Here is a 19,056-nt window from a genome sequence, read left to right as displayed (position 1 = left end):
GTAAAAGCAGGCACTAAATATGTGATGATTTTTTTTTTTTAATCATGCTGGCATCCAAATAACTAGATGAGATAATGTGAAAGAAAAAAACTTTACTAAAGAAATGTCTTACCTTCTTTTTTTATACAGTTTTGGCACTTTTGTTTTCAGGATTAGTGGGAATTACTTTGAGAGAGCATTAGCAGTGTACCCTCCCAGTGTGGAAAATATGTCCTTTACTTCACTTGATTCTTTGGGACATCAAGTTTTGTGCTAGCTCTCAGACTGGTCCTCTGGGATGTTATAGGCAATGTTAGTAGGGCCTGCTGATATTCCTAATAAGTACTGTTTGAAAAATGCTCTGCTAACTAACTCCCATAGCCAAACGCCTATTTTATTGGGTACAGTTTGGACACATTTTCTGTACATAAGCCCCTTTTAAGAATATACTATAATTAGTACCTAGGTACACACTTGATTTTTCCTATTATCTGCTTTCTTTTTTTTTCTGGGTTATAAGTTTGGGGCTATAGACTTACATTGTTTTAGAAATGCCCTACTATATCCTTTTGTGAGGGTAATTAATTTTTTTCTCTTTATTCCCCTAGACTCACTATAAATAGTGTATAGTACAGAACTCATGTAGTGGCTAGAATTATATTGACCTTTCTGATTTGATTATATTGAGTGGGATCTTATGCTACCAATCTGAAAATTGAAATCAGTATGAAAAGTCCCAAGGAAGGGACAAGGGAGAACCATTTCTACCCTAAATATTTAGATCCTAATTTATTCCTTCCTATGCTGGTCAATATACTAATAAAACCTCAAACTTCCACTATTTGGCCCTAAAGAGCAGAAAAAGGCAAACCCTTTTCCCTGTCTAGTGTACACATACTATGTTACAAGTCATGGTAGGACTAGGGCCTAAGTAGCATGTCCTCTGTTATTAGTGACATTCCACAGCCCTAAATCTTGGAATAATACTTGATAATTTTGCCTAACAGGTATATTAATCCTGTGATTAATCGATAAGTCAAAGATAGGTTGCTGGAATTAAGTGTAAAATAACATTTTCAAGGGAAAAATAATTCCTTAGTATAGGGAAAATATTAAAAGAACCAGTACTTCACTTGGAAGTTTACAGTAAGACAAATTATAGTCTCATTTATAATTAATTTATACAAAGATGTTTATTTGCAAGTCCTGCCTAAAGTTGACAGAAATTTTTTGGCAGCCAAATGCTTGTTACCAAACTATAAATTCAGTCAAAACTGCCCAAAGGTTATAGTGAATTCATGAACATAAAGTCCCTTTAAAATGATACCACTGAGTCCTTTTCATGAGAAATAGATGTGACCTGAAACCTTCACAAATTCTCAGATGTATGGATGTCTCTAGCATATTATTCCCTTATATGATACATTATTGGAAGTTTTTAAGTGATTCCTTTTGACCTTGATGATTCTATAACTACAGGACTAAAGTCATTTTTTAAAAGCTTTTTTGTGCCTAAGAGACATCGCTTTTTAAAACCTCTTTGTATTCTTAGTTTCTGTCACCTGCAGAAAAAGTAGTAGATCTGCCTTTAAGTGTGGATGCTGGCTGGTCCCAAACTCATCTGGTGACAGACTGCACACCTCCCTGGCAGTGCTCACAGTCCATATTAATGCTGTGACCGTTACAAGGCACTACATGACATTTTAGTGGCCTACAGATAGTCAAGTGACTGTATTTTTAAATATTTGTGCTATTTAAAAGTGTGACTTATTAAATTTAAAAAAACTCTGGACTAGACATGATGAGATACAGGTTTTTGTTTGAGTTGTAGCTCTTATTAGCCCTGTAGCTTTAAGTAGGCCAGTGTCTCTGAAGTTCCATTTTCTCACCTGTAAAATGGGGTATTCATCTTTGGCCTCTTTTACAAGGTGATTGTGAAAACTTGATCATAAATGAGTGCTTTAATTGTCATAAACATTCTGAAATAAACTGATATTATTACTGCTTGAAGCCCAGAGCAGTATTATAAATAAATAACTGTCCTAGAATGTCTAAAGCATATTGGTACAATTTTTTTTTTTAACCTTACCTGAAAAACCCACCTGAACCTAGGTATATAGACAAAATAGAAATTAAAATGTCGATAAGCCTCCAAACACCAGAATGGGACTTGCCAGCTACTATCAGGTAACCAACCACCTGAAATAATTCTTGATTTTCCCAGTCTCCCCTTGAGCATACTTGGTTTTATTTGTAATTACTGTTAAACAGCTAGTCCTGGAAAAAGCTATTGATAGAAAAACCTCTTTTACAGCTTGTCCTTGATCCTGTTCTTCTTACCCTTCTATTTTAGACCACATTGCGCACATTATAGAGCTGATAGGCAGAATTCCAAGACTCTTTGCCCTCAGTGGGAAATATTCACAGGACTTCTTCAATCGCAGAGGTAGTATTGTTAAAATGAGTTTTCATCTAGGCCCCAGGGATGCAACTTCAGGAAGCAGAGCATTCACACCAAGATTGTTTTCAGTTATCACTCAAGTCCCACTGGAGTGGCAACCTGACTTTTAATGGTTTTATGGATTCTCCATTAGATGGATAGAGTCCTCTTCTCACCATTTAGGACAGAAAGCAAGCTGAAATGCTTAACAAGGAGGTGTGCATGCTACTCTTTCTGCCAATGTCTAGAACTGCATTTGTTACTCCTGTTATGTATGTCTTTTTTCCCCCTCTTGAAATGTTTGAAACATGCAGATCACATTGCGTTGATCATAGAACTTCTGGGAAAGGTGCCTCGCAAGCTCATTGTGGCAGGAAAATATTCCAAGGAATTTTTCACCAAAAAAGGTAAAATAAATGTATTTGTTCCTGGACATTAAGGGAACAAAAGTGTTTAACAATGAAGAGGTAAGTACAGCTGGGTACACTTTTCCAACACCTATAGAAGGATGGTCCTACCTTAAATGCTGAGCTGTGATACAGCAGAGAGGTAAATAACGTGGTTAAGAGCAGAGACTGGAACCAGACTGTCTGTGTTCAAACCCACTATTCATGTGGTCTTTGCACAATCTCAGGTTGCTGATTTCTAAATGAGAACTGCTTTATATTAAATTAGTATGTTTATAGTAGCTGGCACAGTTTGACTCCTACTAAGCACTTTTGAAAAATGGGCAAATTTTGCTGAGGCAGTTCTAGCAAAGGGCAAGTGGTTTAGTTTAAGCTTTTTAAGGGGAGAACTACATCTCACTCACCTTGTCACCTTGTGATACCTAACACAGTCACTTTAACACATCTGTCATGTGAATTAACTTTCAGTTTCATAAGTTTACGTTACTATTTTATTAGTGAAGAAAACAAAGATAAAACTCTCACCTCAAATTTTTGACGTGGTAATATACTTTGACATATTTAGATATGTTTTTCTTATGCATACCAAATGAAATTTAAAAGATGAAATGTGAAAGCTTTACCTAGAAGGGTCTAGAAAACTAGCCTTTTTTTGCTGTGGTTCCCTTTTTCCTCACAACCTCTACACTACTGCTGAGAAAAATCGTTTTTCTCAACACTTGATAGCAACCATCCTCAGAAACATTTGTTAATGTTTCTGTTTGGAGCAGGAAAATGGTGAAGTGTTTCATAAAAGTTCTTTCTTTTGTGCAAAGTCAGAGTAATGGCGTGTGTGTACCAAATAGGTAATTAAATAGGCACTCACTGCCCACAGAAGAGACTTCAAATAAGTGTCATGTAAGAAAAAAATTTTAAAGCAGCATTTACTTTAATAAGTCATTGATAAGTGTGTTTTTTTTTTTAAATTATCACTTCAGGAAGGCAAAAATTAGGCTGACATTCCAGAATACTAAAGTGTGATTGCAGCTGTATCCAAAAGCTTATTTGTTCTTTTAGTTTTCTTGCTTTTATACGTGTTCCATGTGGTTTTAGCTCTTTATTTTTAAATTACTGCTTTATTTTGAAGCAGTATTTATTAGATGATCAAGCACCAAAAAAGAGTACAAGCAAATTATTCTTGGTATGTAGTGATAAATTGCCCCTGAACACTGTATGAGGCCATGCTGAGTTTATAGGCATTTAATACTCATTTCAGTGAATACCTAGTTCCTGATACACCTGCCCAATTTGATTGGGACAAAAAAATCCTGGAATGGTGGGGCAAAAAATTATTTAAAATTTTTTGGCCCTTATGAAAAATAGAGACACTTTGTTCCAAGGAATGCATTAGAGAAGAGAGGTCTTTTGTGAATGGAGAAGGATTAGATTCTGATGGCAAAATTTGATTCTTTATAGACTCCCTGGATTAGTTCCTGGATTTCTACAAAAGGGTCTTGTCACTTGTCAATGTTGGTCAGTTTCTTTTGTACTGTCTTTACCCTAGGTGACCTGAAACACATCACGAAGCTGAAACCCTGGGGCCTTTTTGAGGTTCTAGTGGAGAAATATGAATGGTCTCAGGAAGAGGCAGCTGGCTTCACGGATTTCTTACTGCCAATGTTGGAGCTGATCCCCGAGAAGAGAGCCACTGCTGCCGATTGTCTCCGGCACCCTTGGCTCAATTCCTAAGCCCCAGCCCAGCACCACAGCAGAGATGATATGCTGGCCCTCCGCCCCTCCCCTTCAAGCATTTCCCTCTTCCCTTTTCAGGGTGACGCTCTTCGTTCAAGGGTTTCTAGGGTTGGTTTTTTTGTTTGTGTTTTTTGGTTTTTTTTTTTAATCCAACATGTTCATTTGGGTTTGCTTGCTTGACCCTGTGGAGATCCACACAGCTATTGGGCATCATAGGTGAATTTGGCCTTGATTGGGATCTGCCAAAGACTAATGGACTAAAATGTGAAACAGCCTCTTGCCCAGTACCCTTGTCTTTCCATTAGGACATCCTTTAAATTATAAGCATCCTATTTAAAAAGAGCTATGAAGATGTATGAGCGCATCCTTTTATTCACTGACTCTAAGAGTCAAATTTTCTAGTGCATTTCCTGTTGCCAGCATGAGGATGAGAAGGGGAAAGGATGTTACTTCAGCAGAGACATTAAACTTGCTGTATCCAGGCTGCATCATCTTCCTGGATTGTTTCTGTTGTTCTGTATGTTCACATTTTTTCCTGCGACTTTTAAGCTACTCTCGTTTATAAATGAGCTATATAAACACCAATTTTGGGTACCCTTTTATCACTGAACGTTCAAAGCACTGTCAAATTTCTTTCATCCTTTAATCACTCTAAGATCCTCGAATCTTCAGTCTGAGTTTTGATGGAAACAAAAATGGAACCATTGGCTAGTAATTTCTTCAGAACCACATATATTCTGCAAACTGCCCTTTCCTACATGTCTTCTATAGCCCAGCAACAAAGTTACTTTGATTGGCTGTTTGTTTTGTTTTTTGGTTTTTTAATCCCTGGCTGGCACTTTACTCATTGCACTTGAGTTTATTGCCCTCTAACTAAAGAGTTCAGGATGTCTCTAGAAAGGAGATCTGGGTTTCAGAGATTTCCCATTTGAGGAGAAACTGTCCTAGTGTTCTTGATTCTTTTCCAAACAATCCCCAAGTTTTATTTACAGCTTTTTCTTTGCCTTGTCCAGAATTTAGCCTTGAAGCCGTTTTCCCCTGTGGCTTTGCCATTCTCATTTTCTCAGAGGCTTCAGGTCATAAATGAAATCCCAGGACGTAAGAACCAGGGGGAGGGATGGGATGGCACTTTTTTCATTGTTGTTTATCTTGAGGGGTTTTTTCTTTTTTCTTTTCTTTTCTTTTTTTAAATTGGTTTAGGATTAGCCATTCTCTGCTGCTATTTCCTTATATAATGTAAGTTTTTAACTGTAATTTTGAAATGATTGAAATGTATTTGAGGCTTTTTTTTTTTTTAATGAGGAAAGACTTTGTGAATTTTATTTTAGGATGGGCCTCTCCTAGACTTGCCCTAGACATTACATATTCCTCAAGTCATATTGAAAAGCAAAAGAGGGGCAGGATTGGGGTCACAGCTGCTTGTTCAGCACGGACCAAGTGGGCCTTGGGGATTACAGTGTTCTCCGGAAGCGGCTACAGGACTCTGATTTACAGAAAGCCAAGGAAGTGCAACTTGAGGCTCTACTTGCAAAGCACCAATGAGACTGTTGGGTAGCCAACTTTCCACACAGGAAATTGGATCTAGATTCTGTCATTTATTTACCAACAATGGCAAAGGAAAAAGTGCTGCAATTATGCAATCCATTCAATTCATAAACATATTGCCCTGAATAACTGGCCAGCCATTCACCGGATCCTTGATGAGTAGTCCTGAAATCAGACATGTTCCTGTAGAAAGAATTTTAAATGAGGCTGTCTATGCACCTATCAAGAATAAATAGAATAGATTGTATCAAACAACGGCAGGGAAAATCCTTCAGCAATTCCAATCCATCCATCTAAACCCAAAAGTTGGGTTTTCAGCGGTATATACACCTAAAGCAATAGCAGACTAGAACTGAATTATTTTCTACACTGTAAAATCACAATTGTGGAATTACAGGAATTCTGGCAATGATATTAAGGTGAAATAACCAAAACACATACAAATAGAAGGCCTCATTTTAACAACTGACAAGAAATTTTAATAAGAGAGAACCTGTAACTTCCTTTTGGACACCAAATAAGGGCTTTTTCCGCTATCACTTAAGGAGTCAGATGAATTAGAAGCTGTAGAAAAGGCAGCTGTAGAATTTGATCTTCCATGTACCTTTACTGAACTTAATAATATTGTCAAATTGCCATGATCACACTAAAGGATTTCTACTTGCTGTCAGTAAAAAATAACCCCCAATACATTTTTATTCTTTCTACTGGATGCATTGTCTGTTTTCTTTGTAAATGCAGTACAATAAACAAATTATTTAATAACCTACATGTTTCCAGAAGATTTCTGTTCATTTGTTGCCCAAGTTGATCTGACCCAGCTTTAAAATGGAGGAAAGGATTAGTTGAGTTGCTTTTTGAATTTAAATATGCCATAAAAGTGTGTAACTTAAACATGTGCCATTTTGTGGGGTTTGCAGCTTTGCTTCTCTTTAAACTTGTGGTGCGGTGGGATTAACAAAAGTACATTTTGGAAAACATTCCCTACATTCAATACCATTGTCCCTGAATATTTGTAGTAGAGTTTTTTGTTTTTTGTTTTTACCTCCCCACAAAGTACAAAATGTCAAAAATTTGTGAACTCTAAGGCGCTGGCATGATGACTTCTCTTATACACAGGTTTTCATATACTTGCCTGATTCACTTCTTAGGATAAATTCTTAAAAATAGAATGTCTGAGCCAGAGAGTAAGCACATTTTTAAGGCTTTTTAATCAATGTTGTGTAACTTATGTGGAGAACAGTTGGACTGTTTTCCTGTGACCAAGTGTTTGAATGGGCTGCTTGTTCCTAGTAGCCAGTTTGATTGCCCAAAAAAGGGAGTGTCTTGTTTTAATTTGCATATTGGATGACTAGTGAAGTCAGAAACTTGTTTCATGGGTTTTGAAATTGGCCATTTGTATTTTTTGGTTATTTGCTTACATTACCCAGCTTGCTTTTGGCAAGCTTCTTTATTTGATGATTTGGTAAGCATGTGTTACATATTAAAGGTAAGGCATTTTTGTCATTTTTCCATCACATACTTTTCCAGTTTTTAATTTGTCTTTCATTTTTATTTATGGTATTTTTAATGTTACTCATTGAAAGTCCTTCCCCACCCCTGAACTATATAAACTGTAAACTGTTTTGTTTTAATTGAGCTGTTCTTAAAACATACGTAGTGTGTTCATATGGTAGTGTTGACCAGGATCTAACCTGTTTTAAAAAAAAAGAAAATTGAAGTTCATCAACTTCAGATTAACCAATCTAGCCAGTCCTTCTAAGCTGTGGTGGTAAATGTATTGACCTAGAACTCTGAAGGTTTTGGAAAACTTAAATTCTAGAAGAGCTTGTAGCTATGTCAAAAGAACCATCAAACTGAGGTGGAGTTACAGCTCTACCTTTTAAGTTTTCATTTGCCCTAAATGTCCACAGGGAAACCCTTAATTAATTAACTGCTCCAGAGTAGGCCCAGGTTATAAATCGGCTCCATTACTGCTCATTCTTTTATTTATGAAGCCTGTAGTCTTCCAGTAGCTCTTAGGCTACTATATCACAGAAGATTGATTTCAGGTTGGAATTTTAAAACTACCTGAATGATACACATTTATCTTTTAAGTTGCACAAATATTAATCCAAGTCCTTGTGATGTTAGAAATAGTTTAAAAAAAAAAAAACAAAATTTGAGATCATGTTGTGTTTACAAGTTTTAACTGAGCAAGTTTACATTAGTGCCTAGTTCTATTACTGACTTTCTTATAAAGGGGTGAGGGTTTCTAATACATAGATAATCAGTCTGATTTTATATCCTTTTATATCCTTTTATATCTGATTTTATATCCTTTCTGTCATAATCTTCTCTTTTGTCCTTATTCCAGATCCTGGTTTTGCCTATTTTAATACAGTAACAAGGCTTGCCCTCCAGTTGGCAGAGCTGGACTGTGTTACAAAACTACATCAGCTGCCTGCTTTTTGAGCTATATTCTTAGAAGTTGTATCCTTAAGACATTGCAGTGGTTGCTTTGGATTTACTAAATGTAGGGGAGAGTATGGTCAGGGTTGGAAATTAATGGACCCTACTATATAGATCACTGAGGTTAAATAGCAGAAGCAGGATGAGCTTGAGGGTTTGGGCCCTTCATCTTTGGCAGCGTTATTACAAAACATGTATCCATCAGCATGTACACTTACTAGAATCTAATCTTTGTTTCAGTAAAGCATTCTGGTAAATGCCCATTTCAGCAGAAAATTAATTATGAATAACTGTGAGAAACAACTTTGAGGACCCTAATAGTTCCCATCTCCTGGTATTCACATACTTGTACAATTCCATCACCTTGAATGTGGGCTGGACTTTGTGACTGTTCTAATAATCAGATGAAGGCAAAAGTAACAGAATACCACTTCTGAGATGGGGTTACAAAGGGGCTGTGGCTTCTGTCTGTGCACCCTCTCTTGCTCTGTCTTGGAACCCTTGCTCTGAGGAAGTGAGCTGCCGTGTGAGTAGCCCTGAGAGGCCCTCAGCCAGCAAGGAACTCGGGCCTTTGTTCCAACAACCTGTGAGAAGTTGAATCCTGCAGACAACCACTGAGTTTGGAAGCAGATCCAAACACATTAACTGCAGCCCTGTGAGAAACCTTGAGGCAAGGACACTTAGCTGATCTTTGCCAATTCCTAACCCACAGAAACTGAAATGCTGTTTTAAGCCACTGAGTTCTGGAGTAATTTGTTATGCAGCAACAGGTAACTAATACAGAGATGTAAGATAATGAAAGCAATTAGGATGTCCTTCCAGTTTGCGTAAAATGAATGATAAGACCTTCCTCTCAACCTGCTCAGGGCTAGTCATTGTTGGTGAAGTTTAAGCATCACAACCATCCCTATGCCCCAGCCCAAGGCAGAAGGATTAAGTCAACTTGGTTAGAGGAGTGCTGATTTTATTGATTTTCTGTATACTTTCAAAGATGAGATTTGAGGTGCCTTTAAGAATTTAAAGATAGAGCCACTTGAAAAGAGCTGATAAACAGTTACTAAGTATCAACCAAAAATCATTTATTGGAGAGGTTGAGTTCTGAGTTTCCTTAAAGATGAAGCATAAGATGAAATGCTGAGCCATGTGATTCAAACAGGTTTGCGGATCTTTCCCAGCACTGGTCGTTGGTAAACATCAACTGCTTTGATGAAACTCGCTGTTCTTGGCAAGAACAAGGTGTGAGCTATTGGCAGATGCATTTTAAGCCCCCTAAAAGCTTCTGTGGATCACCATGGTTGCCATTTCAGTGAGAAATACTTTGAAGGTAAGGAGACTTTAAGAAATTTTTCTTTTGTCTTTTATAAGAAGTAAAATTAAGAGAAATAACTAAACAAATATAGCTAGAAAAATCACTAAGCTATGGAATTTGCCAAATTCTGTTGTTCATCAAGCTTGCATAAAGTAGGTGCCTGATTAAAATATCAGTACAAGAAAATATGAATGTGATCATTCTTAAATCCCATTCTAATATTTCCCATTACCAACAACTGGGACAAATGCTCAGATGCTCATTCCTAGCCCATCTGAACTGGAGAAGAAACACTGCACTGACTGGGCAGGTTGTCAGCATGCATTGGTTAAAAAGCATACCCTGCAGCCCAGAAGAAAACTGTTCCCCATGTCGCTGCTGCTTGATGAAGCAATGACAAGGTCCATTAGTTTTGTTCAGTATTTACCCACTTTCCACCTGTGAGAGCACAGCACCCACATCTCTTTACTGAAGAAATGGACAAAGATCAGGAAAAAACACCTATTCTTCCTGGATCATTCACTGCAGATAATCAACAAAACCTTGTTTCTAGGCACCAACCTCCAGGCAGAGAACAGCCTGAGGAACTTATCTTTGTCTTGGCATTTACTATAATGAAATATTACCTAAATTGAGTTCCACTCTGTAGGCTAGTGAAAGGTTCACCATTTAATGTACCAAATCCATTTTTTTTTTTTTACAAAAAACATCATCAGTTACTATAACAAATTGCTTGGCCATAAGTAACAACTTTCTGAAGTTGGTAGCCAGTTGTGATTGGGTCAGAGTGGGCACATGAAGAGATGTGATTTTTGGTTCCAAAGGGTAAAGAGGTCAATTTAGTCTGGTAAGTTTTTAGATCCCATATTCACCCAATCTTTATAAGACTTCCTGATGGGTTCAGGTTCTGGTGGCCTCTCCATTCCTTACCTGCTTCTGAGCATCAATAAGAAAACAAAACATGAGAAAGAAAAGACCCCCTAAACCTCAACCTTAAATGATCCAGCACACTTACAGCCACCTCTTCTTCACTGCCCTCATAGAGCTGAGTGGCAGTTTCTGGGTATTCTTGGTGAGTTAGGCTATCGGGAACTCAGACCTGGGAGGCCGCTGGATTCAGATTCATTCCGCTCTCATTTTACAAAGAGGCCTCAAGAGGCTAAAGCGATTTCCCGCTGTGGAGGGATAAGAAGAGAACATGGATCCCCAATTAGGAGAGTTACATCCATGTCTCTGAACATCATGGATGTGGTCACTGCAGTTCTGCTTCACTGAAGTTTTCCAGATACAGTATGAGGTCTTATCTCAGGGGACTATCAGGTTCTAATCCTATAATGAAAGGCTTCAGGATGTCCAGCCTACAGTAGCAGACACAGGGAAGCTTGGAAGGAACAAATTTTTTATTTCTGAAGAATATGATTCCCTCACTTTCCATTGTCAGGGAACTAGATGACCTGTGGTATTTAAAAAAAAAAAATTGCAAGATAATAGAATTTGATACTTTTTAAGACAATAAGAACACCCCCATGAACGCTCACATTTTGATTCAGTTCTAATCCAGACATGCAAATTCCTCATTAGTGTATAAGGTAGTATCAATATCCCTTAAGTAAAAACTCTTAAATGTCTTTTAAGATGTAGATAAAATGTAGTGCAAGAAAAAGAAAAAAGCAGATAGATGTATAATTACCTTTGATTCAGTAATTCTACTCCAGAATTTATCAACAGAAAGCAAAAAGTCATTATCTAGGATGGCAGTCCTAAATGGCTGTAATAACCAAGGTCTGATTTGGTCATGAAATGGTACACGAGTGCTGTGGAGTTTGTGGCTTTAAAAAACTTTAATAATGAACATTGCAAAAACATGAGAAAATGTTTATACTCTAATAGTTTGCTACTCAAAGTGTAACCCCTGTCCAGCAGCCCATCACCTAGGAGCTGGTTAGAAACACAGGTCTAGCCCCACTCCAACTGAATCAGTATGAATTTTAACAAGATCCACAGGTGATTGTGCATATTAAAGCTTGAGAATCATCTAATAAGTGTGTGGAGGGGCAGTACTAATTTAAAATTATCAAAAAAGTATGTCTATATGGTTAAGGACTGGGAGGTACTTAGCAAAAATTAAGATAGTTTAGATGGAGATACCCCTGCCTACCCACACAAAGTGCCTAGCCTGCTGTTAAGTCCTAGTAAGTGGCAGCTAATAGGGAGGTGTTACTGTTGCGGGATTTTCTTTTTCCTTCTTTTTCTCTCCCTTCCTTCCTTCCTTCCTTTCTTCCTAAATGTGTTCATGTTCCTCTTAAATCACATTTTGGAAACTTAAAAGACAATAAGGAAATTAATATGTCGTGTTTCCTTTTCAACCAGACCTTAAAACTGGTTAAAACGTATTTTGCTTTTTACTTCAGCTATCAGAAAACAAGGAGCTAAATTTAATACTCAATACACTAATTCTATTAGCCTAGCTTTCTGAAATATTTGTATTCTTCTCTATGACTTTTATTTTCTATGTTATTAGGTTTTCTAGTATGTTTCTTACGAATCACTTAAAATTCTTCCTGAAAATAAGGGTCCAAATTACAATAATGACTTCTAAAAACAGTCTGTTCTCGTTTGCCAGGCTCCACAAAAAGATGAGTTTATGAAACCACCTTCTTGTTTTAAATTTTTTCTTCTGTCCCTGTGCTTTTTCCACTTCCCAAAACACAAGTAAAACTAAAGGGTTCCTGTTTGCCCCTCAGTAAAAGTCTCAGATGCCAGCTAGCTCCTGCCCGCCCCTCTCATTGCTCCTCTTTCTGGCCCCTACAGTCCAGCCCCATGAGTCCTTCTGCCTGACGATTCAATAAGGAAGCAGAGAGGCCACAGCCCTTCCAAAAGCATGCAAATCACCCTCCAATGAAATTACTCACCAACACTACAGCTGCTTCATACTTCCTCTGCAATGAGAAAAAGACATGTATTAGCTTTAATAGTTTTTTAGTGAATTATTTAGGATTTTCCATATACTAAATCATGTCATCTGCTAATAGAGATAGTTGTACTTCTTCCTCTCCAAAGTAGATCTTTTCTTTCTTTCTCTTGCCTAACTTCCCTGGCTGTAATGTCCAGTATGTTCTTCAACAGAAGTGACAAGAGCAGACATCCTTATTCCTGAGTACAATCTTGTGAAGCAGGTTTTTTGTTGTTGTTGTTGTTCTTTTTTAATGCTGCATCTGATTGGTCTTGGTGTCCCCACCCCTGGGCCAGGGCCCAAACCTCAAGACTGGCTGTGAGGAAGCCCCACCTCCCTAGGGGAGAGATTTACCTTTCCCATCGGCCTTATAGTCATCAGGGAGCAGCTTGTCCTGCCGGTAGCCCAGCACGAAGGCCAGGAAGGAGAGGATGAGGGCATCTCCGATGCTGAGGATGGCCAGCATGAAGGCCCAGCGGATGGTGCAGTGGCCTAGTGTGTACTTGCCGGTCTGTTCCCCACACATGCGCCGCACTTCACTTGAGTCCCAACCATCCGGGTAGACCAGGCAGCCAATCATCAGGCCTGTGGCTGAGGGAGCAGGTGGGGTACAGATGGTATCGGGCTGGACGTGCTTAGCCTGCTACTTCCCACCTCGCACTGATGTTATCTTGTCACCTCCCTGCTTCTTGTGTTAACAGCCTTGAGAGTTACAAGGGGTAGCTCCTGCTCTGCTTGTTGAACACAGGGGAAGACTGAGGCTCTAAGAACTAAAGTGACTTGCCCCGGGAGCCGGTGGTCAGGGGTAGAGTCAGAGACCAGAGCTCCTCAGGCCAGGAAAGGATCTGTCATGGCACCTACTAGGCCCTCAGCCATGCCCCTCACTTTGGACTTGACAAGGCACTGCCTAACCTGGCTTCAAAGCCCTCCCAAAGACCAGAGGACTCATCACTTCTAACATGGACATTCGTTCATACTCCAGCATCTCTGAAATAAGTGTAATAACAAAGCTTTAGGCTACAATTTGATTAGAAGTATTTTTCCTTTTTATAGTACATAGAATAATGGTGTGTCCTACAACTCAGGTATCTTAGATTCAGTGAATACAGGAAGTTTTCCAGCCCCACCTCTGGCTGCTGCTTTCATGAACCTTCCATTCAGGCAAACAGTTCTCACCCCTACCCATTACAGCACAGTACAGTTGCCCAAACGTCACTGGATTTGTTTAAAGTGCTGATTCCCAGGTCAGGGTTGGGCTCAGGTATCCCTGTTTTTAAAAGCACTCCTCTGGGTGATTTTCTCAATAAGAGAAGCTGAGACCACTGGAGTAGGCTGCCTGGATCTGAAGCCCAGCTTTTTGCTAACTAGCTGTGTGACTCAGAGCAAGCTGCTTAAGCCTTTTTTTTTCTTCAGTTTCTTCATCTGTAAAAAAGGGATAATAGTATCTACCGTTTTGGACTGCGGTGAGTTTCAAGTGAGTTAATACTGGAAAAGTGCTCAGAACAATGACTGGCACACATTTGGCACTGCATGAGTGTTAGCTATTATCCCACACTGTGCTTTCACTGATTTAGTATTTCCAGCCAAAAATTTCCTCACCTTGCCCCCACTTCACCCATGCCCTCCCACCAAACCACCATCTCACCTTAGCTGCCCAGACAGGTGATATAATCCTGGGATGTGACCAGGGCAACCCCAAGGACAACCACCAGGCAGGCATCTGTGTGGCTTTCCACCCCCAGCCCTCCCTCCAGAGGCTCTTTAGTCCCAAGGCTGTGTCTTACCAAGGAGCCCTGTGGAGAAGCACCTCGCAGGACCCAAAGTCACTTACCTGGGACTCAGCTTGTTCTTGCAAGGAAGATCAGCAGACCAAGAAAAGCACAGCAAAGTGTAAAGATCAGGTTCCCACCTCCCCACCTAAATGTGGGTCAAGTCTTCTTTGGTTTTTTCTAGGAGGAACTCATTTACATACTTTTCTTATAGATCACAAAATACTTCATGTACCGTTTTTCTCAGGATTCTGACTATAGTTCTGTGAAGTAGGCCATGTATTAATATCTCATTTTACAGGTTAGAAAACCGAGGACTCAGATAAACCAAGTGAGTTGCCTAGTCATCCAACTACAGCAGAATCAAGACCTGCACTGAAAGCTCCTGAGTTTCTTGACTTCAAAGTTAATTCCCCCAGATTCCCAGACTGACATCTCTCCAAAAAACTGAATGTATTTAATAATGACATTTCTGACTTAGTGAAACTGAGAAGCGTTTCAGGAAGCTACTTAGGGTGGAGGAGGGAGAACCTCCCAGAGCTCTTTCGTAAATCATGTGGTCTTTTCCACTTGGTGTATGACAAGTCCTCTGGTGCCTGGCATGGCCCTCTTCACCTTCCACAGCATCTCCCTACAGGGCTCCAGGAAAGAGCCCAGGGCCTCTGATTTGGGTTGTTACTGTGGGTGCCACAGCCCCCACCCATCCACTTGGGCACAGCAGGGGACAACCCCATTGTGGTGTCCCAGGGCTCTAAGTAGAGGCCAGCATGGTATAATCAGGCGAGTATACTTACCCTTTCTGACTTCCATACTCTCATCTGGAAGATAAGGATAATATCTGGCTCATAGCAAAGTTATGAGGATTAAGTGTGATCATGTATAGAAAATGGTCACTGCAATGTCTGGTACATGGTAAGTGGCCAGTTAACGTTAGTTGTTGCTATTACTATTGGCAGTGAAGTCAGGTGGAAGCAACCTCAGTGGATGTGGATGTCATTACAGCTGTTCACAAATATTCCAGGTACATAGTAGAATTATACTTCCTAGACTCCCTCCCTTGATGTTAGGCAAGGCCATAAGACTTCCTTCGGCCAATAAAATGTTAACAGAAATGCCATGTGCATTTCCAGGCCAGAGCATTTAACTGCTGTTGGAGATGTTCCAGAGCTCTCTTTCCCTCTGCAATGATGGCAGCCAGATGACAGCTGATGCTCCATCGGCCTGGCGTCTAGATGAGAACAGTGAGCGCAGAGCCCCACTCTGATCCTCAGCAAGCATGTGCCATGAACAAGAAATAAACCTTGCTTAAGCCACTAAGATTTGGGAATTGTTAGTATGACATCACCGCATCCATCCTGACTGATAAAGATGTTTTGTGTTTTTCACGTTTACTAAGCACCTACCATGTGTCAGGTACCGTGCGAGGTGTTTTTTATGCATTATATCACCTCATTTTCACGAGAACGCTGTGATGGGAGTACTATTGCTACCTTCTACAAATGAGGTTATGAAGATTCAGAGAGACAAGCAACTTGCCCCACCTGTGTTTCTAGGAGCTGGGACCCCACTCAGCCTACACTTGACATCCAGAAGCAGTTAACATTGTTAAGCCACAGCCCCACACTGTCCCATTCATCAGTCCTCTTTCCCTTCTGCTCCCTTCCCTGGTCCCAGGTTTCTTGTCAAGGTTGAGCTAACTGATTTAGGTCTTTTCAAATGGATGCATCTCCCAGCTGCTGGCTGTAGGACACACCCCTGACTTAAGCCCTCCCTTTGGCTCATCTTCCCTTTCCCAGCACCTAAGAATGGAACATGACACCACCTTTGCTCTCTCCCAACATAAATGTTTCATGGGATGGCAACTGACCACCTCTGCTATCGGTGTCTTCAGCTCCATGACCCAGAAAGGATCTGACTCAAATGGCCCGGTGACCCCTCCCCCACTCAAACCCTCCCAGCACCACCTGTTCAGCAAATGGCACCTGTTGCAGAAGGTTGGGGGAGTGTGACAGTGTAGAGAATGAAAGAGGGTGGGTTGTATTTCCAGTATCCCATAGCTCTGATATGGAGGACCAGCTAGCAAGCATACCAGGGTTCATTCTACTCCCTCTTTGTCACAAAACTGCTAAATCTTCATTCTCCCTTCTTTCTCCCCACTGCCCGCCAAGACTTGCCTCATCCCTACCTCAGCCTCTCCATCATCATATAGAGAGACTACAGAGGAAGAGAGATGGACAGGAAATTGGGGAAGCAGCATCTCTAGAGCCAGGTGAGTAGCCTGAGTACAAGATTTGGAGTCAAAGGTTCTGTTCTTCACTACCTGTGTGTTAAAAAACAGGTTACCCACTAGGAGCCTTATATATAAAATGGGAGGAATACCCACCTCACTGGGTCATGATGAGGCTCTGCCAGATGATACATGGGAAGTACTTTCCAAATCATCATACTTATGTAAATGTGTGCCTCAGTGTAAAAGGTCTTTGGAACACATCTAGTTTCCTGGAACCCACTGCCTTGATTTTCCCAGTTCCTCAATTGCCTGTTGATCTGCTATAGTCTTGACAAAGTCTTTTCTTCTCTCTCGGTCCCAGATTCCTCATCTATAGTTGGCAGGAACCCTACAGCTCTCTGGGGTCCCCTCCATCTCTGGCAGTCTTGAGTTTATGTGTTTGGTTGTCTGGGATTCTGATCTCTGTTCCATTCCCCCTGTTAAATATGACACTGCTTCTCATTCTGACTAATGATGTCCAGATGGTTTCATGCTAGTCTGCAGTCCTCAGAACTGCTCCTAGACATCTCCCTAGTATGAACAGTTTATGTGTGGTTCTTGGGGTGGGGAGGGACCAAGGGCTGCAAGACAGTCTTAGGCATCTCTTTCTGGGCTTTAGAGGAGAGCAGGACCAGCTGGCTCAAGGACTGAGAGGCCTGCCTGGGACAGGGGCAGGAAGACTTTGCCCCTGGACACCACAGGTAGGCACTTACCCCACAGTTTTAAAAGGTCCTAATCCCTCCCCCCACCCCCCCATCACAAAATATCACTCCCATTTGCTGCCTCAAGCATGGAATCCTATAATTAGGGAACAAAGACTTTCAGTCCACTATGAAACAGGAAACATGCAAGTTACCATGGGAGAGGTCACACCCAGCATAATAGTCCAAATCAGTGATGGACTTTAGAATCTCTCTGAGAACAGGCTGGGGTGGGAGGGAAGATCTGGGGATACATGAAGGAGAAATAATGCCAAGAAGTAGGAGATGGGGTCATGTAAAATGTACTTGACTGGCTGGCATGACTATTTTGCCCTGGGATGGGGAGGAGTGTCCTATTCCCACATGGCCAAAACAGAAACTTCCTTCCTTCTCCCTCTCAGAGCAACAACAATCTCTGGTGTGGTGTCCTGGGAGTCAGGACTCCTGATTTCTTCTACCAGCTGGAATGTGCTCCTAAGCAAGTCACTTCCCTTTTCTGGACCCCAGTTCCTTGTTAGCAAGATGAGGGGGTGGAACAATTTGATCTTTAAGGTTTTTTTGGTCTCAGCAATTCTACTTCTCAGAAGCATCTGCTGAGAATTGAGTAGGGCTGGGGTAAAGGAGGACAAATGAATAGGAGACTCAGCCTCCTAGACAGAGGATGGGACAGTGCAGCTGCCCTGTGGCCTGGGATGGGCCCTTGCCTGCCCTCCCAGTATCCTTGCTCACCTGCAGCCAGCTGCATCCATGCACAGATCTTGTAGACAGTGGCCGTGTTGCAGACAAAGAACAGGCTGAAGCAGATGATGGAGCCAATGATGAGGAACATGGCCAAGGCCACAAAGAACATGGCAGTCTTGAAGGCTCTAGAGGGGATGGAGGAGAAGTCCAGCGGTCCGCCCTTGCAGATAAGCTCAGAGGACAGCACGTTGCCCACGCAGTAGGAGAAAAGGCCAAAGTAGCCTGCCTGTGGTGTGTTGACGCTGTCACCAATCCAGTAGGGTTGGATGAAGAGCGCCATGACCAGCACGGAGAAGCAGATGGTGAGCGTGCCCCACATCACACCCACAGCCCTTGAGTTCCGCACGTAGTTGGTATGGTAGATCTTGGCTGCCTCCTGGGCAGGCAGCAACTTCACCATGGTGAGGGCGCTGGATCCCGGACTGGGGGCTGGTGGGCTGGAAATTGCTTTGCAGATGAATTGAGGCCCAGAAATAGGTCACCCCTCAGCTAGGTTTGGAGAGGAGGCCGAGGTCAGGGCACAAGGTGAAGCTCTAAGGTAGAGAAAAGAGGACTGATAGGACAAGGAAGATGACCTTGGCTTCTTCAGGGGAAGCTTGCTCAGGTACTTCTGCTCTAGCCCTGCTATCTCCCGTCTCCTGCCTCCTCTCAAGCCAGCCAGGGTCTCGGGCCTGCTGGCGCCGCCCTGCCCCTCCCCTCTTCCAGCTCAGAGCATCAGAGAGCTCCGCCCCCTTCGCCCGGCCTGGCTCCTCCTCCCTCCC

The 19,056-nt window shown here is 41.3% G+C and overlaps 2 protein-coding genes across 2 annotated transcripts in view; one reads left to right on the top strand and one right to left on the bottom strand.

Annotated features, from left to right (window-relative positions):
* SRPK1 (SRSF protein kinase 1) overlaps positions 1 to 6,871 on the top strand; it is a 61,623-nt gene extending 54,752 nt beyond the window's left edge. Inside the window, exons 15-16 of the mRNA XM_074349069.1 lie at positions 2,734 to 2,826; positions 4,370 to 6,871. Of these exons, the coding sequence (XP_074205170.1) occupies positions 2,734 to 2,826; positions 4,370 to 4,554 (278 nt within the window). The 3' untranslated portion in view covers positions 4,555 to 6,871. The remainder of the gene's footprint in view (positions 1 to 2,733; positions 2,827 to 4,369) is intronic.
* Positions 6,872 to 9,386: 2,515 nt separating this feature from the next.
* LHFPL5 (LHFPL tetraspan subfamily member 5) lies at positions 9,387 to 18,979 on the bottom strand. The gene is made up of 4 exons (XM_010949020.3): positions 18,284 to 18,979; positions 13,170 to 13,406; positions 12,775 to 12,801; positions 9,387 to 11,316 (listed from the first exon to the last, which is right to left on the bottom strand). Exons 1-3 carry the CDS (start codon positions 18,693 to 18,695, stop codon positions 12,791 to 12,793), a joined length of 660 nt encoding a protein of 219 aa, XP_010947322.1. The 5' UTR covers positions 18,696 to 18,979; the 3' UTR covers positions 9,387 to 11,316; positions 12,775 to 12,790.
* Positions 18,980 to 19,056: the final 77 nt, after the last annotated feature.

This window comes from Camelus bactrianus, chromosome 20 (assembly GCF_048773025.1).
Source record: "Camelus bactrianus isolate YW-2024 breed Bactrian camel chromosome 20, ASM4877302v1, whole genome shotgun sequence".
Classification (NCBI taxonomy): Eukaryota; Metazoa; Chordata; class Mammalia; order Artiodactyla; family Camelidae; genus Camelus; species Camelus bactrianus.
The sequence above is the reverse complement of the archived record's forward strand: the minus strand, read 5'-3'. Positions and strand labels throughout refer to the sequence as shown.